General features: G+C 44.6%; 1 protein-coding gene across 1 annotated transcript in view; it reads right to left on the reverse strand.

Annotated features, from left to right (window-relative positions):
- Window positions 1–205: 205 nt before the first annotated feature.
- The window catches only part of SEC6, a 93,986-nt gene continuing 66,788 nt past the window's right edge, over window positions 206–27,403 (reverse strand). The window contains exons 4-25 of the mRNA XM_086506547.1: window positions 10,557–10,647; window positions 9,171–9,260; window positions 8,983–9,062; window positions 8,797–8,889; window positions 8,031–8,057; window positions 7,485–7,589; window positions 7,244–7,391; window positions 7,094–7,138; window positions 6,959–7,014; window positions 5,880–5,988; window positions 3,397–3,537; window positions 3,137–3,316; window positions 2,942–3,022; window positions 2,786–2,872; window positions 2,134–2,178; window positions 1,965–2,043; window positions 1,821–1,890; window positions 1,610–1,697; window positions 1,226–1,315; window positions 1,013–1,129; window positions 773–835; window positions 206–682 (exon numbers count right to left, since the gene is read on the reverse strand). Coding sequence (XP_086362673.1) covers window positions 563–682; window positions 773–835; window positions 1,013–1,129; window positions 1,226–1,315; window positions 1,610–1,697; window positions 1,821–1,890; window positions 1,965–2,043; window positions 2,134–2,178; window positions 2,786–2,872; window positions 2,942–3,022; window positions 3,137–3,316; window positions 3,397–3,537; window positions 5,880–5,988; window positions 6,959–7,014; window positions 7,094–7,138; window positions 7,244–7,391; window positions 7,485–7,589; window positions 8,031–8,057; window positions 8,797–8,889; window positions 8,983–9,062; window positions 9,171–9,260; window positions 10,557–10,647 — 2,005 coding nt within the window. The 3' untranslated portion in view covers window positions 206–562. The remainder of the gene's footprint in view (window positions 683–772; window positions 836–1,012; window positions 1,130–1,225; window positions 1,316–1,609; window positions 1,698–1,820; window positions 1,891–1,964; window positions 2,044–2,133; window positions 2,179–2,785; window positions 2,873–2,941; window positions 3,023–3,136; window positions 3,317–3,396; window positions 3,538–5,879; window positions 5,989–6,958; window positions 7,015–7,093; window positions 7,139–7,243; window positions 7,392–7,484; window positions 7,590–8,030; window positions 8,058–8,796; window positions 8,890–8,982; window positions 9,063–9,170; window positions 9,261–10,556; window positions 10,648–27,403) is intronic.

Here is a 27,403-nt window from a genome sequence, read left to right on the forward strand (position 1 = left end):
AGAACTCTAAGCAAAAAAAGGCACCCCAACAACTCCCAAGTGTGTTCGTGCACAACCATGAACCAAAAGATGGTACTTGATAATATATAAAGCGAGCACATGCAACAACTATTCTTTGAAAATATAAATAGTTATCTCAACAACTCTCTTTGAGTAGAAGAATTACAACAATACAAAAAAAGCGGTAAATAAGTGTGCAAGTACATTCCACAATGAAATGATCTTTCTGAGAAGGAGAAAGAAAAGTACAATTATATGGTGAGGTTTTTCAAAGCTCAAGAATTCCAGCAAGAAGAATATATGATTCAGGTATTTTTCTTGGGTACTCTTATGTTGGACCTTGCCAAACAATTCTGAGAATTTTTGGTAACTTATTTATGATAATCAAATGACCTTTTGTTTATGAAAAAATGTTGTTAAAAAAAAATACTACAAAATATGGCAAAGGTGCTCCTCCTTTGTGCTAAAACTAAATCAAAGGCATGTGGAAATGGGAATAATATCTCTCAAAAAGAGATTGCCACCTTGCGGTTCCAAAATTGCTGCATATACCTACAATTTTCTAACGTCTTCGCAAGGTAGCTTTGGGCAAACATGTCAGCCTGCTGAAAACAAGCCCTGGTTTTGGGAGGTCTCCATTCACCAGACTCTTACCATAGATTTCTCGGCATTCTTGAACCACCTGCATAGCAACAGAGAAGCAGGAGTGAATTCTCATTGTAGATGGTGAGCTTTATCTTGAGCAGATTCACAAAACTAGACAGCCTTGTACCTCACGAGCATCATTTTTAGGAATGTTCTCGCGAATCTGCAAGATTTTTTCGACTACTTCGGGCTGCACATTTGGATCATGCAGTCTTTAGCTCGTTAGCCACATATCACCCTCTTTTTCTTTTCTTTTTCTTTAAACATACACTCTCACTCTTTCTAAACACACACACACACACACACACACAATGCATCTATTGTAAAACTCAAGTAAATCAAAAGTTTTCCATAAATGAGGACTTACAGGACAGTCAGGCTGGTTTTGCAATAGAGTGGTGTATGCCAATGTGAATGCATCTAAACTCTCGGCCGACGCCAAATATCTTAGGTCGGAGAGAGGCTGAACCCTTTTTTCCACTTTCTGCCAGAAAAACGAAGTAACCCACTTCAGAAACCTTACAAAAACATAAATGATCGATATGAATTTATTGCTATATTGCTAAATGATGACACCCACCACCGGATTTGAATAGTCCCTGAAAAATTCTGAGAGAACCTCTTCATCCACTTGCATCCGCGCTATAAACTCTTCCCTGATGAAAGTTCGCTGGTCCATGACAGAAAGTAACATGCTTAAGTATGAAGTTGTGAAATATTTAAAGCAATGCTTGAAGAAAAACTTCTTCCGAAAACTTGGCAAACCTACATATGAGAAATTTTAGAGGTAAATTGACTATATTCAAAGGTTTTTACACCAATTTTGTAGGTTCTCTCAGCTATATTTAAAAATTTAAAGGTAAACTTATAGGCGGGATTACACTAAACCTAAATTTTTTTCAGGCACTAATTTCAATGTCATCGCACTGAGAAACTCCCAAAACAGAATCATAACATAATCTACCTGAGTTAAAAGATGGTCTACATAGACAACAACTGTATCCTCGAGGCATAGCTCCACAAACTTTCGGAACGATCTCTCCTCCAAAAAACTGCAAAGCAGACAGCCGCATGTCATATAAATTTTTTATACTGCTAGCAATCATGATATGATTCTTTCAAGCCTTGAACCAAGCAATAAAATTTAACCCAAATTTTCGAGAAGATAAACCTACATTCTTACGTCACCAAAATAGTCACCATAAGTTGCCACTAAATACTCTGTCACAAGCCCGGCATGCCAATCTGAAATGGTAGAACGATGTTATCAAACAAAGAACATTGAAGTCCAGAAAAAGAAAAATGGACTGCATACCCACCTTTTTGATACAGTTTGAGAATCAAATCTTTCACACCTGGATCCTCAAATATCATTTTCACTATTTGCTGCACTCCGTCCTGAAGAATGAGAGGATTAAGTTTATTGAGTCAGGTTGTGTAAGATTCTACCTTTATATGGGCACGGTTATACATAGGTCCATATACAACCTTCGCAACTTCTAGAAATCCTTTACAGGTATCCTCAAAATTGACCTGTCAAAACAGCATCAGCCGACAAGTGAGCTGAGAAATGAGACGATTAAAATGGTGCCAGCTCTTAACAGAAGTGAATAGCTAGAAAAAAGAAAGAAAGAAAGATCTTTTTCCGTCAAGTCAGCCTATGAGACAAATCAAATATACATCTGGGCGTATCAAGAAAGGACAAAAGTACAGAGTAACAAAATGTCGTCCTGAAGTAGCGGACGGGGTGATTCATGGGATACAAGATACATGGTATATGGGTTTTGGGTGGGTGGGGGGAAGGGGGGGGTCCAGGGGCACTCTATCTCTTCAAAAGAGAAAAAACACACACAGACAACCTTGATAGACATTGATGCAGTTGTGCAAAACTTGCAAAAAAATATCAAAGAACATTCCAGTGACATTTGACATAATGCAGCACAGCATAATTGTGCGACACAACGATGGCTCTCAGAGCAGTTATGCCAGTTTTAAATAAGCAAAAACAAGAACATTCCCAGTGACATTCTATATGATGCATCACTTCCACTGTGAGAAAGACATGACACAACAAATACTCTCAAACAGATCCTCAATGAACAAAATACAAAATTCAGATGCAATATATGGCGCATTGAACCTGCTCCTCGTAATATGGTGTCAGAGCCTGCATTATGGTATTGCTCAGCTCTGTTGACAGCTCATAGCAGCGCCAATTGTTATTCACCTACAAAATAAAAGACAAAATTGAGCACCTAAAGACAGTACTCCGCGAGACTCTAAGAAGAAGACCCACCATGGCACACAGCAACTCAAGATCAAGATCGTGCAGGTTCTCTATACGCCTCCTCTGGGCTACCTGAAAGTCACTCATAACCTGGAAGACACCCCTGCTTTGGTCAGGATCTGATACATTGATACTTTAGACTTATAAAAAAGCTGACTAAGCCAATCAATTATATTCATCTCTCACAGTAAGAAATCTGGTTACCTGAATGACTGCAAGGGCAATGCGATACAACATCACATCAGTACTACTATCCTGCACAACTTGCACTTGCTCACCCAAAATTCTAAACAAATCAACTGCAGCCATGGTGTAACATTTCCCATCCTCTGCCTTCTTTACTGGCTCGCTCTTATCAGCTTCTAAGATGTTTTTCGACCATACCTAGTAAACAGCATTCCAGCATGAAACATCGATAGGCATCTTAGAATTCGTTCTCCACCCTTGAAGTACAATATTCTAACCTGCATGGTATTCTGCATACGATCAACATACACATTCATCAGAGGATCCATGGCTCCACTTTCAGCACAGAGTTGAGCTAGTGATTGATCAACTCCAAGGCCTATAAGCTGCTCTTGGTATTGCACTACCCAGCTAGTCACCTGAAATATAGAACACCAGGTCATTGACAGATAATTTCATTGATCAATTGTCCTAAGTGGTTACACACCAGTCTTCGAAATCCAGTAACTATTACAATCACATGATTAAGGTGTACACAACAAGGAGCAAGAAACACCAACAATGCAACAATTGGAAAAAGTTGCATTAGAAGAAGCGAAGATATACATTGTTTCAACAACCAAAAGAAAGCAATGCAAAACTGATAGAAGGCAAGCAATTTGGTTCGAAGAGTAGAAAGTGCAAACAATCAATAAGTACAAAAACAAATAAGTGGAAACAAGTCAACCACAGCCTTTCTAAACAAAAGTTCAACAAAAATTTGCAGCTAAAGCACTCTACTGGTAAGGCAAGGACAAGTCACAGTCATGAGAAACACAACATGCACAAAAAGCTCAATGCACACCGTCCTGCAAATAGGAAAATAAAGGTCACAGAATTGGAAGGAGGAGGTCAGAGTCCGTACCCTCCATGTTCTTCGAGATCCAGGGCAAGGGTCGACTACACAAAGTCTCAGTAGAGGCTCCACAGGTTGCAGAGTGCTGTTTTCAGAGGATATGAGTAGTGGGCATCTATGCGAGGACTTGTGTCACAGATACTGACCCAGCAGATCTTGAGACAAGCCACTGGAGGCTTTGGGCTTGGAAGAGCTGCCCTCTATCACGAGTGCAATGGGTCCTTGGAGAGTGGTTTTGAAGAGACCCGTTCTCCACCTGGGATCCCTTTCTTTCGGTACACTGTTCGACTGGCGCATCACATACTCGCAGCACGGAGAGAGGCTCGTCCTGTTGCAGCACTTCATTCGCAGGAGGAGGGTCTCACAGCTGAGTTCTTGTCAGGCTTTTGGGCGCGGTTGTGGGACTCCAGACAGCCGAGGCACTTTGCTTCGGTGGCTAGCTGCACACAAAGCTACAGCAGTGGGAGCGGATTGGTACATAGTGGCCTTTCGGCAGCCTGTGCAGCTTGCGACCATCCTTTGGAGAGTCAATGTCACTGTCTGTGGGACTGCCCCATGGCACAGCAGGTTTAGCTTCGGGTTCTTCGGCTGATGCTAGCTCTTTCCACAGTGCGACAATACACTTGGGCTGTTGCTGCCTGGTCCACCCTCACGGGCCCAGCACTACAGTTTGAGCTATCATCCACCAGTAGGATGATAGTGATCCAGGAGGGTCGACCTACACTTCAGCCTGCTACATAGATTAACCCCCAAGAGTGGAACAATGAGAGAGAGGTGTGTTGGAGCTCGTATGTGGCCTGATCGTTGTTTTCGCATCTAAAAGGCTCACCCTGTCCCACCGGCGAAGACTGTGCGCGACTTTTGGCTGGAGTTGGTCCATACTCTCAGGGGCGAGTTCGAGAGACTTCAGGGCAGCTCCGACCACATGCAAGAGCACAAAGAGGCTTTCCTACGACTCTGAAGTCCTGGGCCCTTCTTCACCATGGTCCAGGGTGCACCCAGATGGCACTACCGTCCACCTGTGTGGCTTTTCCCTCCTCCCATCTTGTGATTAGGCCCCATTGTACATATTTTGTTTTCTCACTGGGCGAGTCTCCCCTTGTCTTGATGTAGCCCTCTCTAGTAGAGGTGGTTGAAGCCCTATGGACAGTTTTAGTAACTAATGGAAGGATCTTTTTCTCGGAAAAAAAAAAAGGAAGGAGGTCATCCTTTCATAAACAAAGCTTGAACAAGAAAGCAAGTGTATATGAGAACATGACAAAGAGTCAATGCTCTTGGGCAAGCCCTATGCAAAGTGATAAACACAAATGGCAAGAGGGTATGTTGTTTTTGAAGTCCATTTGTGTTTCCATGAGAAAAAACACAATCAGACCTTTAGAAACGGCTTGCCCTTTTCTCGTTTATGCTTGCCACTTCGCACACGGCTTGCCCACTTCCCTATTGATTATTTGAACAAGCCATATGCAAAGCAGTAAGTAAAAATGGTAAGAGGAGACCCTTCTTGAGTCTGTTTGCGTTTTCATGAGAAAAAAACACAAACAGACCTAAAAAACGGCTTGTGCACTTGCAAATTTTGTTTGTCACTTTGCACAAGGCTTGCCCTTGTTCTTATTGATGGCTTGAGCAAGTGGTATGTGAAGTGAAAACCACAAACAACATGAGAGCAAGCCATTTCTAAAGTTTGTTTGCGTTAAACTGAGGAAAACTGCATGCAAATATAGTCTAGCAAAGAAGCAAATATAGTCTAACAAAGAAGAGAATTCGGAATTCCCGAATCCTGATAAGGAATATTAAAAATAAAGCAATCATAACTGCCTTCACATTTTCGAAACACAGGAAACACACATGTTTAGAGTAAAAACAGACCCTTAAAATTTCAGGATTAGTAAGATCATTGGCTCTGTCTCCAAGCTTCCTCAGCATCTGGACAAAACGCTCTGTATAAAGTTGTACCATGAGCACAAATATTGCATACCTGCAAAATTTTGAATGGGAATTCCATGTCAATCAGGCATACCAAAGCTTTTACTGTCCAGGCTAACAAAGAAAGCGAAACAAAAGAACCTCTATATTTTTGTGTGGGTACTGGGTTCAAGTTTCAAAATAGGGGAGTAGGGCCCTTTTATGTTCAGGCCCACTAAGACATTGCAAAACTTACAACTCCATGTCATTTGTTGGGTGACTGCTTAAGTTTCAAAAAAGGAGATATTTTCAAAAATTGAACAGTCTAGAATATTATCATAACCTTGTTTTGTGGGCATAATCTTCGTAAGTGCCCTTAACCTCATACTCATAGCGATCTGTTCCAGACAGTAACAGCCAGAAATTTCAAGCAATTTCTCATCAATACCATGAACAGCCCAACACACCCTAAAATGGGGAGACACACAAAAAACCCCATGAAAATTAACGTGTGCCGGTTGAACATAAACCACCATCTTCTGCTTTTATGTGGATAGGTGAATATTCTTTTCTATAAGTTCCAATGAAAATATTGCATAGAGATTTCAGAAAAGAACTATTAAAACAAGACACTCACTTGTAAATCAAGACACTTTTTGCTGGCATAAAAAATGAGAAAATACAACTCCCTAGGAAACCTTTTTGAAAATGACTGTTGTCTGAATCGTAAAAGGAGAAAGTCGTGCAAAAGCCATGTCCAAGCTGCCTCAAGCTCTAAGTGCAATCCAAGCTATAACGGTGAAAGAAAAGAAAAACCAGAAAGAACTGCAAACTTCTGCAAAAGGTATAATACTGGCATCGTAGAGCAAAAATTAGGCCAATTGTGACTGTTTCTGGCCAAAGGTACGTTTAACATGGTGGTGAACATGATGAATGTTTAACAAGCCCTTTCCTCAGAAAGCATCCAAGCAAAAGCTGACCTGCGGAAAACTTGGTTTTTATGAACAAAAACAGCCACAAGAACAGAAATATTTGAGCCTCACCTTGGGGGGAAGCAAGGAGCTACATTGTCATATATTTCTGGTAAATCTCCAGCAATCTGTTCACCATAGAGAACTTTTAAAATCGCATGTTATGAAACAAATCCCCCTCAAATTTGGTAGATAAGAGAAACTTACAGCACTGGCTTCTTCTAATGAGACCCTCAGGTCTTCTTCCTCGAGCTGAATGACACAAGAAAAAGAAACCTTCAGATACTTTAACTGCTCGACTAAAAGCCTTTGATCAACGCAACTAGGAAGAATTGAAGCATCGTAGCGTATTCTTACACTAGAAAGCAAAGAGTCAAAACGCCTCTCTACTGCCCTTGCAATTGTTTCATAACATTTGTCCTTGTAACACCTTCCTTTCTTCTCTTTGCTCTCATCCTCAGGAGGCTTCGATGACACCATTCCTTTTCCTAATGGTGTGGAGGCCCTGAAGTTGCACAATACCTACTAGATTACACTGCAATACGAATGCTCACATTTGCAACATTTCTTTAAGCATACTTGGTAGCAAATTACATACCTTCTATTGCCTTTTGCAATTACCATATTTGAAACAGAGGTTCCTTCAAAATCGGCTGCTTCCTCTTCCTGCAGCTGGTCAAAAATTTCTTGCATCTCCACTACTCTACAAGCAAGTAAATAACTTTCCTAACTGGTAAACTGCAAAAGAGGATTTTTAATTCCTAAACACAGACACACAGTTGCAAGGAAGCCTAGAAAGCTAAGCTATATGAAAAGTGTTGTGAGATGATAAGACTCCTGTGAAAAGCAATCAGAACGAGCTAGACTTTTGACATCAATACAAGATGCTTTCATGAGCAAAAATAATAATTGCAACATGTAGGACTATGCAATCAAGAAACTCACGAACATTCTCAATTCGTATTGCACGGTTGCTATCAAGAAACTCAAATCAGCCTGTGTGTATCCTTAAAAAGGAGAAACAGGAAACAAAAAGACCCATTGATGGTTGTGTGGTATTTTTCCTAAAATACGAGTGTGTGAGTGTGTGTGAATCTTAAGAAACCGGGGGGGGGGGGGTGTATAAAGCATGCTTTGAACTAACCTTAATGCTCGAACAAGTGTTTGGGGACTGCAAAAACAAATCCCAGAAAAGAATCAAAAAGGTTGTTAAATCTTTACAATGTGTACATTCCTGGGTAAAAACTTACAAACACAAATCATTAACTTCAAAGGGCACAACACAAATAAGCCAGTTACAGCCTTCTGACATACTCGGCCACAAACAAGCGTCCATATGTGCATGCGTGCACACACGTGCGCACACACACACACTCACAACTCCTCTTTATTTGTAATCATTAAATTACTGGTGGGAAACCTCAGGATGAGGGAAAACCCATAAAGAAGATAAAGTACAAAGTAGAATCCTGCACTCAGACAATGAAGAAAAGGGTCGAGGCAGTGAGCACCTAAAAACAGTCAAGAAACAACTCTAGGGTTTGCTAAGAGATTCCTGAATGGTGAAAGAGAAGTGTACGAGAAGTGTACCATCTTTCAAAGAGACAAAATGATCTCTTGGAGGTTGGAGGAACAAAACGTCATTCCTAAAGCTTCAAACAGACCTCAAAGCCCAATAACAAACCCAAGAGAAGAAGATGGTAGCATCCATAGGAGGGTAAGATAGCACACCTAAACAGCCAGAACCACTTCCCAAGATGGCACTTTTGACATTCAGTTAGAGCAGACAATTGAAGATATAGATCTTAATGCTACTCAAACATATTCCTGATATTTTGACCACCGTCATGAAGATATATAGCGATTTTTATCTTCATCGTGCAACTACGCTCCCCAAAACATGAGATTACCTTTCCTTTGACAATTGGAAGAAATTCCTGATGTGATCCCAGAGTATAAGCTCGAACTTCTCTCTTGTTTTATTTACATCTTCAAAGTATTCACTGTTAAGAAAATATCATACAAACAATCAACAAGGAGCCCTTGTCCAAAATAATAACGCTATCAAATAACCATCCACAGAAATAATGTTCCACCTTAATCTGCTGGCTTCTTCTTTATGGGAGGAGGCTGTAGCTAAGGCAAATCGTCTTTTGCCCTCTAAAGCAGTCAATTTCTGCATTTAACATTTGAAACAACCTTAGCATAAACAATTATGGAATCTATCTCCAAGGTTCAAAGGCCAGTGCAGATTCAACAGATGAAGCAGTGGAGCACAACTTTCCTCGAACGTATTAACAAGCTGGCGCTCATCACTTAAAGATTCCCTTGCTTCTGCAGCCTCCACTGAAATTGACATCATTCCTTCCACATCCTGAAAAGCAGTCAACCCCAGTTAAACCTGCAATTTTTCATGAAATCTCAGCAGCACTAACGTTCTAATAGCACAGAGAAGGGAGCACGAAGATGAGAGGCACACTTCAGCATGGTTGTCAGGTCTCATGAATACCAAAATCAAGATATTCAAATTTTCATATGAAAACAGACCACACATAAGCATCATTGTATCAAACATCAAAACAAACCTAATGATTAGGAGAAAGTTAAGAAGCGCACAATACCCTCATGCTCAACAAGTAACACGAAAAGCAACGACAAGAACAAACTACACATGAGTGTTGAAGATGGAGAGCACAGGCAACTTGAGGGTATCATAATTTGACAAACCAGGCGCCTTGGATGCTGCAGAAATGAAGCAAAATGATGATTGGAAGTTGGAACATTATATATTAGGGGCTTACAAGCAAGTCCAAAAATAATACCAAATGTTTGATAAATAAAAGATGAACTTTTACAAATTGAAATGAAATATGTAAGAAAAATGATTCTGGTTGACTGTCTTATTCAGGGTTTAGTCTAAACCCCCTTAATCAGTGAAAATGTAATCAGATCAGATTTACTAACTTATAGTAGAAAATGGAACCACATTTTGAGTTCAGTGACCAATCATGGGCTAGTAAATTTGTCAAATGAGGAAAGATGGTTATGAGTACTCACGATGAGTTAATACATTGACTAGCCAAGACCTTAAGAGCATGCAGTGTCAGATTAGTTGGACATTTTCAGATTGATTGCTTTATCCTTGAAATGGTTACGATGGCATGGTAGTGGAGAATATAAGCTGTGCTATTCCATTTGTATTAATTATAGCAGTCCAACCCCCTCGGGATGGGATTTTTTTTTTGCAAACCCTGGCCAGACAGCAGTATCAGGTTTTTGCCAGAGTTCTTCCTCAGCCCAAGCATATCCAATTCTTACACCACCTAAAACTTGGAGCTGTACAAGACCTGTAAAAATGATCATTCTTGTTTGGCACTGAGCATGGCTACATGTACTTGTTCAGGAGAAAGGCATTGTCCTTCCAAAACCAGCTACCACTCTAGCAGTTGTGCAAGTTTTATCTTGTTACCACCATAATTTGTGTGCGTGTAAAAACATACCAAATACCTTACAGCCAAACATTAACCCTAAGTTACAGCACACCCCTTTCATACAGGCCTTGGCCTAAAAACTCCAAAATGCAAAACAAGCAAGCATAAGCAGTTACCTCTCTTGCTTTTTCGCTATTCAAATTTCTTATGAGACTGTATCGGACAGAAAAGCATCAAACCTTTAGGGTGGTATTCAGATTATTCCTTGCATTACTCAGCAACTTAATCAGATCATGGTGATCAATCAAGGATTGGCATTCCTGACACAGCCTGAAAGAGAAAGATAAAACATTCCCATGACTAATACCTCAACAGTCAATCTCAGTAAGCACTTAACAGATCTGCCAACTATAAGCACCATATTGTCAACAACAGAGCAGAATTTAAGTATGAAAGCTCAAAGCATTCAGGCCCACAAACAACAAAGCCACCAATAACACAATAATCTTCTTGTTAAGAGGCACCTCCGGTTATTGCACATTGGGCAACCAAAACTCCCTGCCCAACAACAAGCTACTAGTCAGTTGCACATTGGGAAACTTGCCTAATGTCACTTATGAAGCAGGCTGCTGGCTAGAGATCATCTGTACTCTAATATATCATTTCATTTCATTTCATTTTATTTCTTTTTGATACCCCCCCCCCCCCCCCCTCTCTCTATCTCTCGTCTGCACTCTATCGCTCCCCCTCCCTTGCCATACAGCCCCACGCTCCCCCACTCGCCCAACTACCGCGCCCGCTGCTAGGGTGGGTGCACACGTACGCGCTTAGTGACTCCTTGGCGGACGGCAATCAAGCATGAGGAAGCTGAACGATAAAGCCGACCCCCTAGAGAATGCCATTCAAAAATGCAAAGAGGAAATGACGGAGATCATTACCAAGATGAACCGCAATCTCTGGGGCACAATAAACATGCTCGAAGGACGCATGTTCATCCAAGACAGCAAGATAAGTACGCTGGAAGACCGAGTGACGACTCAAGAGCAAGAGATTGCGTCGCTCAAGAAAGACCTCGCCGAAGCACGATCAAGAAACACACTGGAAGAGGGCGAACTGCAACCCTCAGTAATCGAAGAAATCAACACAATCAAGGAGCAAGTACGGGCCATCAAAGAGGGAGAAGAGCAACACAAAGAAATGACGACTTCTTGGGTGGATGTTCTTACCAAAACTCAACAAAAGGCGGATGAAGCCGAGAAATGGATCAAGGTGGCCAAGAAAGGAAAAGGCAAGGAGATAACGCACACGTCCACACCCACTATCATTAATCAGACACTAGAGGAGGAGCAAAGGAGACGGGTGCGCGCTTTACATGTGAGAATTTGCGGCCTTAAGGACAAAGGCAATGTGGACGAAGAAGCAAAAGAACTCACAGCCTTGATGGGGGTTCATGAGCCGACGCACACAAGGGCATGGAGAGTGGGCAACATAAAGAAAAATGGAAGCAGTGGAGAAACCTCAAAAGAAAGAGCACTCATCCTCCGTTTTCCCTCCATGGAAGCGAAGAAGTCCTTCTTGAAGAAACGGCCAACTCTTAAAGAGACTAGCATCTTTCTCGGGGATGATCTCACCCTCTCGCAAATCGCTCATATGCAGGAAGTAATGCCGGAGATTAGAGCGGCAAGGGGAAAAGGCAAGATTGCCTTTTACCGAGACGGAAAAGTGGTAATACTAGAGCGACGCTCCACATAACGGTGCGAGACTTATGGGACCACACTCAAAGTGGCTGCCTGGAACTGCAACGGATCTATGCGTCTTGATGTAGGTGCTTTTGAGGATAGCTTTACTGGAAGAGACATCATCTTTTACTCTGAGACACACCAGGCCCCTGGGCAATCCATGCCTCACATCAGTGGATACAGGTGGGAGACAGCTTACAGACAGGAGACACGCTCACAACACAAAGGGCGGGGCTCGGGGGGAGTGGTAGTGTTATTTAGAGAGGATCTGCAGCCACAGATACATATAGCCCGCAGGGATGAGTAGGCTAAGTACATGTGGGTGAGATTGAAAGCAGAGACGGGCAGATATCTCTACCTAGCTATTTGCTACTTTCCCCCGAGTACATTAGTTTATGCATCACCCAAAGGACAGTCCCCTTTCTCTATTCTGGATGATGACATATGGGAGTTCTCTAGGGATGGTGACATTATCATCCTAGGAGACTTCAATGCTAGGACTGCCCATCACCAAGCAGTGTTTTATGATACTTCAGAGGAGATGCTAAGAGAGCTAGATGCTGTGGAGACGGGCCTGTCCATAAAATCACACGATGTGGAATATACTGAGTATGGGCGACACTTGATAGACATGGGCACTGCACATGGATTGGCCATCCTTAACGGCCTACAGAGATTTCCTGCTGCGGGAGGTTTTACCTGCTTCCCACACATGCATGGAGCCAGCACAGTGGACTATGTCATGGCACAGCCGAATCTCATCTCTAGTATCCAGGATCTCACAGTTGGGCCCAGACCGGTCGGGGTAGCAGTAGATCATGCTCTGGTGTCGATGACCATCTCTTTCCAGTTCAATGTAGCACACAGGCCACGGGTAGCAGCCCCTACTCGCTACACATTCACACGGGAGACGGATTCTGTATACATGGACGGGATCTACAGACGCCTATGCAATGAGGACCCGGGGCGACCTCTCGAGGAGCTAACTAATATACTGACACAGACATTACATGAGGCAGCAGCAGAGGCATACCCACACACCCAACCTGAGCAGAGCCGCCGATCAGGGAGCATGCCTCAGAACAGCTGGTACGATGAGGAGTGCCGCCAGACTAGAGCCAGACTTCAGAGGGAGGTGCTTTTGGGAGACGTCACTCACACACGGTCACAGATTGACTTCCGACGCCTGGTGCGGCAGAAGAAGAGGGCTTTTTTGGCTCGAGTCGAACAGGACCTATATCAGCTATTCTTGAGTCAGGACTCGCGTGAGCGTGGCGGCTCTTTCATGAGCAATCCCCCCCCCCCCCTGCTATTTCCTCCACAGAGACCTGGGGTCAGTACGCATCATCTTTGTACACAGTACCTGGACAGTCGCCCCTCCCCAGCCCCCCCGACCCATGCCCCCACACATGTGCTTTTTTCACCGCTGAGATGGTGAAGAAAGCTATTGACAGGACGAGGACTGGGAGAGCATATGATCATGATGGTTTAGTCGCTGAGCATTTCATGCATGCCAAAGACCTACTAGCAAAACTTCTAGCAGTTATGTTTAACCGTGCCATGTGTGAGGGCCTACCGGACACTTGGAGCCTATCTACGATCGTACCTATCTTCAAGTCAGGAGACCCCATGGAGCCTGGAAATTATCGCACTATTATGATTGGGCACACACTGGCACGGTTGTATGCGTTCATTCTTGAGCAACAGCTGAGTAGATGGGCAAAGAAGGAAGGAATGCGTGCAACTGGGCAGGCAGGGTTCAAGAGAGGCTTCTGTACTCTTGACCATATCTTGACACTCAGGGCCATCATCGAGGAAGGCGGATCTCATGGGAGACGGATCTATTGTAGCTTTGTGGACTTCCGCAAAGCTTTTGACACAGTACCCAGAGCTAGATTGATGCGCAGATTACAGGAAATGGGAGTACCCACACAGCTCATTTGGGGGATCATGGCATTGTACAGATCAGTAGTAGGGCATATACGCACCTCGGAGGGACTTTCTACACCGGTTCACTCAACTATTGGGGTGAAGCAGGGCTGCCCGCTCTCTCCTACTCTTTTCGGTATGTATGTGGATGAGGTTTCTGACTACATTGACAGCGATGGGGATAAAGGTGCAGAGCTGGTAGGGACATGGATTCCACTTTTGTTATATGCTGACGATATTGTGTTGATCTCCGAATCCCCAGAGGGAATGCAACGTCAATTGGATGCTTTGCATACATTTGCCCACGAAAGTGGTTTGTCTGTCAACCTTGGTAAAACCAAGGTTATGGTGTTTAATACCACCCCACAATGGATCAGGAGGTCAGCACCTACATTCACATACGGCCAGGAGACTGTGGAGTACACAGACAATTACACTTACCTTGGAGTGGTTTTTAGCGGACCCACTGTCACCAACGTGTGACTACTATCTATCCTTTTTGTTGATTTCTTTCTTATTATCTATTTACTTTCACTTTTTGGCAACCCCTCGGGAAATCTAACTGCCCTGCATTGCATAGCTAGTGTGGAATTGTCCAGAGGGAGTCCAGGCCTGAGGGCAAGAGAGCACTAAGGTTGGACAAGGACTATGGTTAGCCAAGTGGGGTCATTGACTAGCCAAAGTGGAATCCTTTGCTACAGAGGCTACACTTCAGTTCTGGATGTGGCCGCAGTGTACAAAGAGGGTCGGATGACCTAGAAAGATACAATGGCAGCATCTCCTAAAATTTAGGAAACTGCTATTTTGGGACCTGAAAATGTGTTGGCATCATTACCTCCGGAATGACAAGGCGAACATTTTCTTGCTCTGCTGCAAAGTCAACTGATGCACCATTTGAGATATTTTTAGCCGGGAATGCCCAAAGTCGGAAAATGTGCCATGTGGCACTCTGTGAGCATTCTGCTACTCCTGGCTTGAGAGGGGGCGCCTAAAATGAGAGAGGAGGCTGATTTTCAGATTTTGTCACAGGTTAAGAGCTATGGAGTGCTTGCTTTCCCTCTTATGCACAGTGCGGTGCCAGGAGTGATGCCCTGCACGCTACGCACTGCCCTCTCTCTCCCCTTTGGCAGTATGTTATGCCCCTCTAGTGGGCTCTTCATTTGACCAATGTACAGTTGTGTGGGTTCATGCGCGATTGCCGAGGCAAGAGCGTCTTGCACAGGTACTGGATTAGCTAGCGGCTAATCCCCCCACAGGTACAGGTGAATTCGGAGAGGTTTCACGCCAGAAATCTCGTCCGATTCAAAGGGCAAGTAGCCCTACAGGTGCGGGAGCTCGAGGACTTGCTAGGGATGCGACCGGCACGCGAAACGGAGCCCGAAACAGTGAATTACAGCCTGCTGTGTATTTTTGCAGGTTTAGGGTTTTGGCCCTAAACGGACCCTAATACCCCCAGGAGGTTCGGGGACGCAAGGGGACCGCTGTACAGGCGATCTGGCGCATTTTCAGGGCTGAAAACAGAGAATTCAGCGTGCTGCAGATTCTCGCCAGGTTTTGCAAAGTGCCCGTATGCGTCGGGAAAGTCAGTCAATGCGTGGGAATACTGACCGTGAAGGGTTCTAGTACAGTTATGCTGCCGAAATCGGGCTGGAACAGTGGAAATTCAGCCGAGTTTGTGCGGGGCAGCTTGTAGGAACCACAGCGTTTATTCCCTCTTTTGAATAATAAAGAAATACCGAAAGGGGCGCCTAAGTTAGGGGCCAATCTGGTGTCCGTCTACTCATACAGGTGCAATCTAGCAGCCTGTATCCCTCTCCCCTTTGATGTGTCTTGAAAGTACAGGTAAAATAGACGACTAATAATGGGTGAAAGCTAAATCAAGGTTTAAAGTAAAGTCTACCGCCCTTTTTGGATTGAACAGGCCGGTTTCATGGTTCCATTGCCGGGATTTGATCACTTTTTCCCATAGAAGTGAGCCTTGGTCAGTTTTTGGGCTTGAAGACACAGGGGATCATAGACCAGACACAGGGAATTGCAATTATGGCTGACAGACCAGATGATGTGACTGAAGAGGTTTCCTCTTCACAGGGTCAACAGACACATGAAGTGGGTGAGTCCTCAAGACCACCACAGACTGATGATGATATATTCAGGACCCAGTTGGTTACTGCTGTGGCTATGTTTACACAAGTAATGCAAAATCCGAGGTTTTTAGCCTTTCTGCAACCTCCTGTTCCGTCTCAGCAAGTTGGGTCACTGGATCATATTCAAAAGCCTGTTAAGGCTCGAGCACAGGTGATTCATACCGCACAGTCGATGGAAACACCTGTACACTTGACGGAGAACATGCAGTCTCCACAACGTATGCCTAAGGTGCAAGAACAGGTGGCTGAGATGCCAGTTTTTCAAGCTGTACCAATTCAGCCCGCCACCTTTCAGCAGCCTATAGCTGGTTCTAATGGGCAGGGAAGCAACCTACAGGCTATGCAACAGGTCTTCCCACCACCTTCAGTACACCCTGGCTATTTTGGAGGTGGATCGGTATTTCAGAGCATGGCTGGTCATGCACCTGGAAATCAGTTTTATACGCCAGGAACAGTGTTTGCGGGTGCTCAAACGATGATGCCTAACCCCATGTACAGTGTCATGGGTATGCAACCAGGGTTTCAAAGCACTCGGGGACAATTTGGGATGCCACAAGCAAATTTTGGTATGGCTGGAATTACAAATCAGCAGCCAAATATGGCATTTCCAGGTCAAGTTAATAGCGGCCAAGGAACACAGATGAACCCTAATAGTGTTCCCATGTTTCAGTCACTTCCATATGACAATTTAACGCCGCTGGAGAGGCCAACTCCGTACAAAGAAGGTGGCAAAGGTGTATCATTCACGACCTTTACAGGGTTTGATGACAGGAAGAAGGCTCTTTCATTCCTCCAGCAGTTTGACAAGGCCTATGCAGGGGGAAATTTTACAGAGGCTTCAAAGGTCCGCAAGGCAGCCACTTTCTTGACAGGGAATGCGGGACAATGGTGGACAACTTTATTGCTTCAAGGGCAAGCTCCGTCCACATGGATTTACTTCAAGCAGATTTTTGCAGCAGCATGGTTATCTGATGATTTCGAAGCAGATGTCATGACAGAATGGCACCAGCTTAATGCTGCCACTTGCAGAAATCTGGATGATTACAATCGGAAGTTTTGGAAAGCTCTACTTCCAGTAACTTCCTATAGGTTTGTGCCATTGACAGAACAGATAGAAAAATACTGTTGTGGCCTACCCAAAGGATTGAGAAAATACTGCACAAAGACCAAAGTCACTACTTTGACGCAGCTCATCGAGGTAGCAAACACTGGCAATGGTTTGCTCAAGGGAGAAGATTGTGAATTTAACACTGGCGTCAAGGCAGGATCAGGCAAGAAAAATTCAGCCAAGAAGCACGTTCCCAATGAGGCTCCTAAAGGGACTCAGGAGTCAGCCAACGCAGGGAAAGACAAAGCTACGGCTGAATCAGAAAAAGGACCAGCAAAGAAATGGAAAAGACGTTTTCCTCGCAAGTCAGAAGAGCAAAAGAAGGTCCTGAGGACAGAGAACAAATGCTTTATATGTGAGCAGCCTGGCCACATTGCTTACAACTGTCCTACAAAGAAAAGGCCAGCTGATTCTGAAGACAAGGAGGACAGGAAGGGAAAGAAGCCCATGGCTGGTCTAGTGCCAGATATGGTGGGCGACAAGCCAAATTCAGATGCAAGTGAGCTTTGCAGAGCATGGGGAAAGGTTAGGGATCAAACAGTGCTCATCTTCTTTGATCCAGGTGCCAAAGCCAACTTTATTTCCCCAGAATTGGCTTCAAAGTTGGGAATCAGACCTGAAGAGATGGGGTATACAGCAGAGGCAGGTTTGGCATGTCCTGGCCATACAGAGGCTGTGACACCCATCATTGGAAAGTTGCGTCTACATATCCAGTCCTATGTAGATGCTGAAGAATTTTACATCATGCCACTGGACGGATGTGATGTGTTGTTAGGTATTCCTTGGTTGTTTCGTGTACAGGGAATCATGGATGCCTACAACAAAAAGATCACTGTACAGAGCAGGGGAAAGACTCACATTCTGGATGTAAAGCTTAAAGGGGAGTCTATTCCTACTGTATCAGCTTCTGCTATTACTTCTGTAATGAAAAAGCATCTTTCTGCGTACTTGGTTTTTGCACGTGAAGTGTCAGATTGTGATGAATCAAATTTATCTATGCTAGATAAAGAAAGGTCAATGTTTTTACAACAGTATAGTGACTGTTTTTCCGATTCATTACCGTCTCAATTACCGCCAGAGAGACCCGAGGACCATGCGATAGATTTGGTGCCAGGCTGTAGCCCACCAAATAAGCCTCCGTACAGGGTTAGTGCGGCTCAGCAGAAAGAGATAATGGGCCAAGTACAGGAGCTGTTAGAAAAAGGGCTGATTCAGCCCAGTTCATCTCCATTTTGTTCTCCAGTATTGTTGGTGCAAAAAAAGGATGGCTCATGGCGTATGTGCATCGACTACCGTGCACTGAACAAGAATACCATCAAGAATAGGTTCCCTATACCTAGAATTGATGATATTATGGACAAATTAGAAGGAGCAGCTATGTTTAGCAGGATAGATCTAAAGAGTGGGTATCATCAGATCCGCATTAGATCAGAGGATGTGCACAAGACTGCTTTTAGAACAACGTTTGGCCTTTACGAATTTTTAGTGATGCCCTTTGGTCTTACAAATGCTCCTGCTACGTTTAATAGGATGATGGACAGAATTTTCCGTCCACACCAGCAGTTTGTTGGTACATTCTTTGATGACATGATAGTCTACTCAAAGAATGAAGAGGAGCATAGGCATCACTTGGCCATTGTGTTCAAAGAGCTACGCAGTCATAGGTTGCTCATCAATGCAAAGAAAAGTGAGTTTTTTCTGGAAGAGATTCACTTTCTGGGACACATTGTCTCAAAGGACGGTGTCAGAATGGATCCTGCAAAAGTTGAAGCGATCAAGTCATGGCCAAATTTGAAGACGGTGCATGATGTCCGAAGCTTCTTGGGACTATGCTCCTATTACAGAAGGTTTATCCGAAATTTCGCTGAGATTGCTTCACCTTTACATGCTCTTCAAAAGAAGGCAGTCACCTTTAGATGGACACAGAAAGAGATTTCAGCTTTTAATCTCTTAAAGGAAAAGATGACTTCAGATCCAGTCATTGTGTTGCCAGATCTTAGGAAGTCATTTGTGGTCCAGTGTGATGCCTGCGGTAGTAGCATTGGTGCTGTGCTAATGCAAGATGGCAGGGTAGTAGCCTATGAGAGCAGAATTTTGCAAGGGCCAGAGATGACCATGCAGGTCTATGAGAAAGAGTTACTGGCTGTGATTCATGCGCTCTTAAGTTGGAAACACTACCTGCTAGGTGCAGATTTCGTTGTCCAAACGGACCATCAGACCTTGCGATACTTCTTGACACAGACAAAGTTATCTGAAAAGCATATGCGATGGGCAAATATCTTGTCCATGTTCCATTTTCAGATTGTGCATGTGGAAGGCAAGAAGAACGTTGTGGCTGATGCCTTGTCAAGGAAGCCACAAATTTCAGCTGTGTCGATTCCTTATCATCATGAACTTGATGATATGAGAGAACAGTATGCAAATGATAAAGATTTTGCAAGGGTCTTCGAGCAACTAATGGATGGACAACGTCATGAACACTATCTTCTTAAAGACGGGTTCATGATGATGCATGGCAGATTGTGTGTCACAAAGCCATTGCGACGCAAAGTTATGGAAGAGAATCATGTCCCACCGTATGCAGGGCATCGTGGTATCGATGCTACAGTTAAAGCGGTTGAGACATTCTTCTATTGGCCTACATTGAGAAGGGATGTGGATGCCTTTGTGCGAGAATGCCTAATATGCCAAAAGGTCAAGTTTGACAGGCAAAAGGCACCAGGGTTATTGCAACCACTACCTATTCCAGATAAACCATGGGAAAGTATTGCTATAGATTTTATCTTTGATCTTCCGAAAACGCAGACAGGAAACGATGGTATTTGGACCATTATTTGCAGATTCAGCAAACAGGCTCATTTTATTCCTGTCAGGAAGAAGATAAAGCCAGATCAGATGGCACGCTTGTTTATGAGCAATATTTTCAAGTATCATGGCATGCCACAGTCGATTATTAGCGACCGTGATCCACGCATGACTAGTTTGTTCTGGAAAGGCTTGTTTGAGAATATGGGTACCACGCTCAAATTCTCTTCGTCATTTCATCCTCAAACAGATGGACAGTCAGAAGAGGCAAATTCTACTGTCCTAGATCTGCTGAAGTGCTATGTGTCAGAGCATAAAGGAAAGTGGGAGCAGTATTTGCCATTGGTGGAGTATGCATACAATAATACAGTGCATTCATCAACTGGCAAGGCACCTTTTGAGATAGTTGAAGGTGGCAAGAAAGTTCCTCCCATACTGCATACAAAGGACAAGATATTTGAAGCAGATAAGTATGTTCAAGACATGGATGAAATGTACAAGAAGGTCAAAGTGGCCTTAGAAAGGACTCAGGCAAAGCAAAAGAAAGCAGCTGATCATCACCGTCGTGAAGTGGTATATTCACTTGGTGATTGGGTGCTTTTACGCTTTGAAAAGGCAAGGTTAAAGAAGATGAAGGGCAAGGAAAGACTGTTTCCAAAGCTCAGCATGCGTTACTATGGGCCTTTTCAAGTATGCGACATAATCAGTGATGTTGCATATAGGCTGAAATTGCCTGACAGTTGGAAGATTCACAATGCGTTTCATGTGAGTCTTCTCAGACCCTATGTGGGTGATGTGCCAGAAGATATACCAGCTGAAGATCAGCCGGAAGTCGAGGAACTTGACGAGATCTTGGTCCCTGAACAGATTTTGGCACACAAAGAAAGGAAAGTGAAAGGCAAGGTTGCTAGGCGTTACTTGGTAAAGTTCAGAAACTATCCACCAATGGATGCTAAGTGGATGGAAGAAGGTGAACTTGCAGAGTCACCAACTGTGTTATCACTTTACCTGGAAGCCTTCGATTTGCAACCTACCTTGACCCCTTCAGTTTCAAAGCTAAATGGATTGTCAGTGTGACAATGGCTTCTGAAACAAATGATGTACATGGTATTTAAAGTGAGCTCAAATCAAATACCTGTTACATCAATGTTAGAGCTGTACAGATTGTCAGTTTGGCAATTGCTCTTATGGAATGTCCAAAAGTTTGGTTAGTGCTATAGAAGTGAGTATTTCTTGTCAGTTTGTCAAGGATACAGTGATTGCTTCTATTGAAGAGTACATGTGTAACTGCATTCTTAAACTGTCGGTTTGGGTATGCTCGAAAGTGTTACGGGATCCAACGTGTACGATAAGACAGTGGCAAAATGTGCAGCTATCATTTTGTCATTGGAAAGTTAGTGACTCAAAGCAATGGCAGAGTGCGAAGCTACCACTATGTCATTGGGACAGGGTTCACACGCAGGCAATACATGAGTCGACGAGGTGTTGAATACACCAGGGTTGACAATGAGCATGTATGTGTCGTATATGTGTCGACAGGTGTTGAATACATCAGTGTTGACAATAAGCATGTACGACATAGATGCAAACGAGGACGTTTGAGATTTCAAGAGGGGGGTATGTCACCAACGTGTGACTACTATCTATCCTTTTTGTTGATTTCTTTCTTATTATCTATTTACTTTCACTTTTTGGCAACCCCTCGGGAAATCTAACTGCCCTGCATTGCATAGCTAGTGTGGAATTGTCCAGAGGGAGTCCAGGCCTGAGGGCAAGAGAGCACTAAGGTTGGACAAGGACTATGGTTAGCCAAGTGGGGTCATTGACTAGCCAAAGTGGAATCCTTTGCTACAGAGGCTACACTTCAGTTCTGGATGTGGCCGCAGTGTACAAAGAGGGTCGGATGACCTAGAAAGATACAATGGCAGCATCTCCTAAAATTTAGGGAACTGCTATTTTGGGACCTGAAAATGTGTTGGCATCATTACCTCCGGAATGACAAGGCGAACATTTTCTTGCTCTGCTGCAAAGTCAACTGATGCACCATTTGAGATATTTTTAGCCGGGAATGCCCAAAGTCGGAAAATGTGCCATGTGGCACTCTGTGAGCATTCTGCTACTCCTGGCTTGAGAGGGGGCGCCTAAAATGAGAGAGAAGGCTGATTTTCAGATTTTGTCACAGGTTAAGAGCTATGGAGTGCTTGCTTTCCCTCTTATGCACAGTGCGGTGCCAGGAGTGATGCCCTGCACGCTACGCACTGCCCTCTCTCTCCCCTTTGGCAGTATGTTATGCCCCTCTAGTGGGCTCTTCATTTGACCAATGTACAGTTGTGTGGGTTCATGCGCGATTGCCGAGGCAAGAGCCTCTTGCACAGGTACTGGATTAGCTAGCGGCTAATCCCCCCGCAGGTACAGGTGAATTCGGAGAGGTTTCACGCCAGAAATCTCGTCCGATTCAAAGGGCAAGTAGCCCTACAGGTGCGGGAGCTCGAGGACTTGCTAGGGATGCGACCGGCACGCGAAACGGAGCCCGAAACAGTGAATTACAGCCTGCTGTGTATTTTTGCAGGTTTAGGGTTTTGGCCCTAAACGGACCCTAATACCCCCAGGAGGTTCGGGGACGCAAGGGGACCGCTGTACAGGCGATCTGGCGCATTTTCAGGGCTGAAAACAGAGAATTCAGCGTGCTGCAGATTCTCGCCAGGTTTTGCAAAGTGCCCGTATGCGTCGGGAAAGTCAGTCAATGCGTGGGAATACTGACCGTGAAGGGTTCTAGTACAGTTATGCTGCCGAAATCGGGCTGGAACAGTGGAAATTCAGCCGAGTTTGTGCGGGGCAGCTTGTAGGAACCACAGCGTTTATTCCCTCTTTTGAATAATAAAGAAATACCGAAAGGGGCGCCTAAGTTAGGGGCCAATCTGGTGTCCGTCTACTCATACAGGTGCAATCTAGCAGCCTGTATCCCTCTCCCCTTTGATGTGTCTTGAAAGTACAGGTAAAATAGACGACTAATAATGGGTGAAAGCTAAATCAAGGTTTAAAGTAAAGTCTACCGCCCTTTTTGGATTGAACAGGCCGGTTTCACCCACATTCTCACTCAAAAGAGCAATAGAGACCAGACTGACTAGAGCCCACGCAGCATTGGGTAGATTGGAGAGGATGTGTTCGCAGGTTCAGTTTCAGGAGCCCCGGACGAAGCTCTGGCTCTCTGACACCTTGGTGGCTTCAGCATTGCTCTATGGGGCTTAGATATGGGGACCTTCACTGGATCACCACGGGAGGCCGGGTCGCATAGACGGATGGGGGAACATGGAGAAACCTCTCGTCTCTATGATCTCGCGGCTCATTAGAGCCAAGGCATCAGTACCACGGGCCATTATCCGAGCAGAGCTAGCGGCCCCCCCACTGGTGGTGGTGTCACTAGTGTGACTACTATCTATCCTTTTTGTTGATTTCTTTCTTATTATCTATTTACTTTCACTTTTTGGAAACACCCCTCGGGAAATCTAACTGCCCTGCATTGCATAGCTAGTGTGGAACTCTCCAGAGGGAGTCCAAGCCTGAGGGCAAGAGAGCACTAAGGTTGGACAAGGACTATGGTTAGCCAAAGTGGGGTCATTGACTAGCCAAAGTGGAATCCTTTGCTACAGAGGCTACATTTCAGTTCTGGATGTGGCCGCAGTGTACAAAGAGGGTCGGATGACCTAGTAAGATACAATGGCAGTATCTCCTAAAATTTAGGGAACTGCTATTTTGGGACCTGAAAATGTGTTTGCGTCATTACCTCTGGAATGACAAGGGGAACATTTTCTTACTCTGCCGTGAAGTCAACTGGGCAACCGGTTGGGAGATTTTTAGGCGGCAACCCCGAAACGGGAAAATGCTTGTAAATGTGCCAAGTGGCACAGTTTGGTGCACTTTCCTCATGCAACAAGAAGTGGCGCTGAATTTAGAGAAGGAGGGCTTAGTTTTCAGCTTTTGTCACAGGTTAAGAGCTATGGAGTGCTTGCTTTCCCTCTTATGCACAGTGCGGTGCCAGGAGTGATGCCCTACACGCTACGCACTGCCCTCTCTCTCCCCTTTGGCAGTATGTTATGCCCCTCTAGTGGGCTCTTCATTTGACCAATGTACAGTTGTGTGGGTTCATGCGCGATTGTCGAGGCAAGAGCCTGTTGCACAGGTACTGGAGTAGCTAGCGGCTAATCCCCCCGCAGGTACAGGTGAATTCGGAGAGGTTTCACGCCAGAAATCTCGTCCGATTCAAAGGGCAAGTAGCCCTACAGGTGCGGGAGCTTGAGGACTTGCTAAGGATGCGACCGGCACGCGAAACGGAGCCCGAAACAGTAAATTACAGCCTGCTGTGTATTTTTGCAGGTTTAGGGTTTTGGCCCTAAACGGACCCTATTACCCCCAGGAGGTTCGGGGACGCAAGGGGACCGCTGTACAGGCGATCTGGCGCATTTTCAGGGCTGAAAACAGAGAATTCAGCGTGCTGCAGATTCTCGCCAGGTTTTGCAAAGTGCCCGTATGCATCGGGAAAGTCATTTAATGCGTGGGAATATTGACCGTGAAGGGTCTAGTACAGTTATGCTGCCGAAATCAAGCCAGAACAGTCAAAATTCAGCCAAGGTTGTGCGGGGCAGCTTGGAAAGAACCACAGCGTTTATTCCCTCTTTTGAACAATAAAGAAATACCGAAAGGGGCGCCTAAGTTAGGGGCCAATTTGGTGTCGGTCTTCTCATACAGGTGCATTCTAGCATCTATATCCCATTCCCCTCTCTTGTGTCACTATAGCGCAGGTATAATAGACGACTAATAATGGGTGAAAGCTAAATCAAGGTTTGAAGTAAAGTCTACCGCCCTTTTTGGATTGAACAGGCTTGTTTCAGGTGGAGGCGCTCACCAAATCAGTCTCCTTCATAAACCGCACATGGGAACTTCCCAGAGACGGATATGCTCGCATAGCACTTGAGTCCTCTCGACAGTTAGCCATACAAGGAGATACAACATGCTGGTATGGGGAGATGACATCATGGTTTCAGGCGCATAGGTTTAGCATAGACACGCGGCCACCATTCCAGTACTCATTGGATGCACCATCTCTCAAGCTTACAAAGTCGGAGATCACCAAGCTCATCCGCCAAGACCTGACCCAGCTAGACACCAAGAGGACATGGATACAACCAGCACAAGAATTGGGCATGAAGATGGCTTTCTACAGAGACCACCTTCTCCAGCTCACGGAAGATGGTTTTGTGACGAGACCAAGATACATGGATACCCACTTGTCTCATGGGATACGATGTGCTATTGACCAATTACGCACATCGTCTCACCAGCTGCGGATTGAAACTGGGAGATACAGCGGAGTACCGGCAGAGGCCAGGACATGCCCCTTGTGTGACCTGGAACCTGAGATAGAGCTGCATTATACATGCCGCTGCCCCGTCTACTACGAGATACGAGGCCGCTTCCATTGCTTGTTCAGAGAGGGTTTTGGACCACTCTCAAGAATAATGGGATACGATGATCAGAGATGCTTGGGTTTGTTCTTGCTCGAGCTGCACAGACACAGAGAGAGCCTGCTGAATGGCGAGGCTAGCCAGTCTCAAAGACGGATCACAGACTTCTTCAGAGCAGACACGGGACAGCCGCAAGAGCCACTCCCACAACAGAGCTCCCCCTCGTCTCACACCAAAGGCACACTGATCGATCGAGCGATTGAACTGGGGAAATCCAGGCGCCCACGACTGCGAAAGACTACACAGCATCGACGGAGGCTACAACAAAAGATTCGGAGCACGCTGGCCAGGCATGCACAACGCCCAGTCAGACTACAAACCATGGAGGAAATTGATGAGATTCGCCAACGACCGATGCTAGATCTTTTGTGCTTCAACTATCCCAAAAAGCTGCCCATTTTTGCTTAGTTTTTTGCTTAGATCGCATTGACCAATCTAAGATCCCATAGTATATATCTTTGTTTTGTATTGTTGTTAGGTTATTTTGTTACTTTGACTTTGTATCAGATCCACCACCTTGTAACTTTCTGGTCTCATAGGTCATTATGGCCTTTCGAAGACGTTAATATAACATTTCATTTCATTTCATCTCTCTCTCTCTCTCTCTCTCTCTCTCTCTCTCTCTCTCTCTCTCTCTCTCTCTCTCTCTCTCTCTCTCTCTCTCTCTCTCTCTCTCTCTCTCTCTCTCTCTCTCTCTCTCTCTCTCTCTCTCTCTCTCTCTCTCTCTCTATATATATATATATATATATATATGGGAAGGGGTATTTATGGGAAACAGTTGGTCGACCAGACAAGAGATCTCTGCGAGGTAGCCGAGGTTCAGGAGGAGTAGTAGTCTTATTTAAAGAGGAGCTGAAACCACTACTACAGATTATCAAGAAAGATGAACAAGCAAGGTATATGTGGGTGAGAATGAGAGCCGAGACAGGTAGATTTCTATATATCGCTATATGCTACTTCCCTCCAAGTACATCAGTCTACTCCTTACCTAAAGGACAGTCCCCTTTCTCCATATTGAATAATGACATATGGGAGTTCTCTAGAGATGGAGTCATCATTCTCTTAGGAGACTTTAATGCCAGAACGGCCAACTCTCAAGCAATATTCTATGATACTTCTGAGGAAATGCTCAGAGAAGTGGATTTATCACAGGAGGGACTTACTAGAAACTCACAGGATAAAGAACACTGAATATGGGAGACATCTCATGGAAATGGCAACTACACATGGTTTGGCCATACTTAATGGTCTAGAGAATTTCCCTTTATCTGGGGGATTCACATGCTTCCCGCACAGGCATGGGGCCAGTACAATGGATTATGTCATGACTTCACCAAGCTTTATTTCTAGTATCGAGGACTTTAAGGTGGGACCCAGACCGGTTGGGATTGCAGTGGATCATGCTCTCTTGACCTTATCAATCTCCTTCCAATACAATGCCTCTCAAGTACAAAGGAAGAAGACACACACAAGATATACTTTCACGCCAGAGACTGATTCAGTCTATGTGGAAAAGATCTATAATAGGATGTGGGCAGCCGAGCCAGTATATACTGTAGAGGAGATTACTTCTCAGCTAACAGAGATACTACATGGAGCAGCACAAGAGGCATACCCACATACTCTGCCTGATCAGAAGAGAGGATCTGGGAACATGCCTCAAAACAATTGGTACGACGAGGAATGCAGAGAGATGAGAACCCAGGTCCAGAAAGAGCTTACACTTGGGATCATCACATATAAGCAGTCTCGGATTGGTCTTCGGCGTATAGTACGTCGCAAGAAAAGGGCACTTTTAGCCAAACTGGAGGATTTATATCAGCTCTTCTTGAGTCAGGA

This window comes from Adiantum capillus-veneris, chromosome 30, assembly GCF_014529385.1.
Source record: "Adiantum capillus-veneris isolate H3 chromosome 30, ASM1452938v2, whole genome shotgun sequence".
NCBI lineage: Eukaryota > Viridiplantae > Streptophyta > Polypodiopsida > Polypodiales > Pteridaceae > Adiantum > Adiantum capillus-veneris.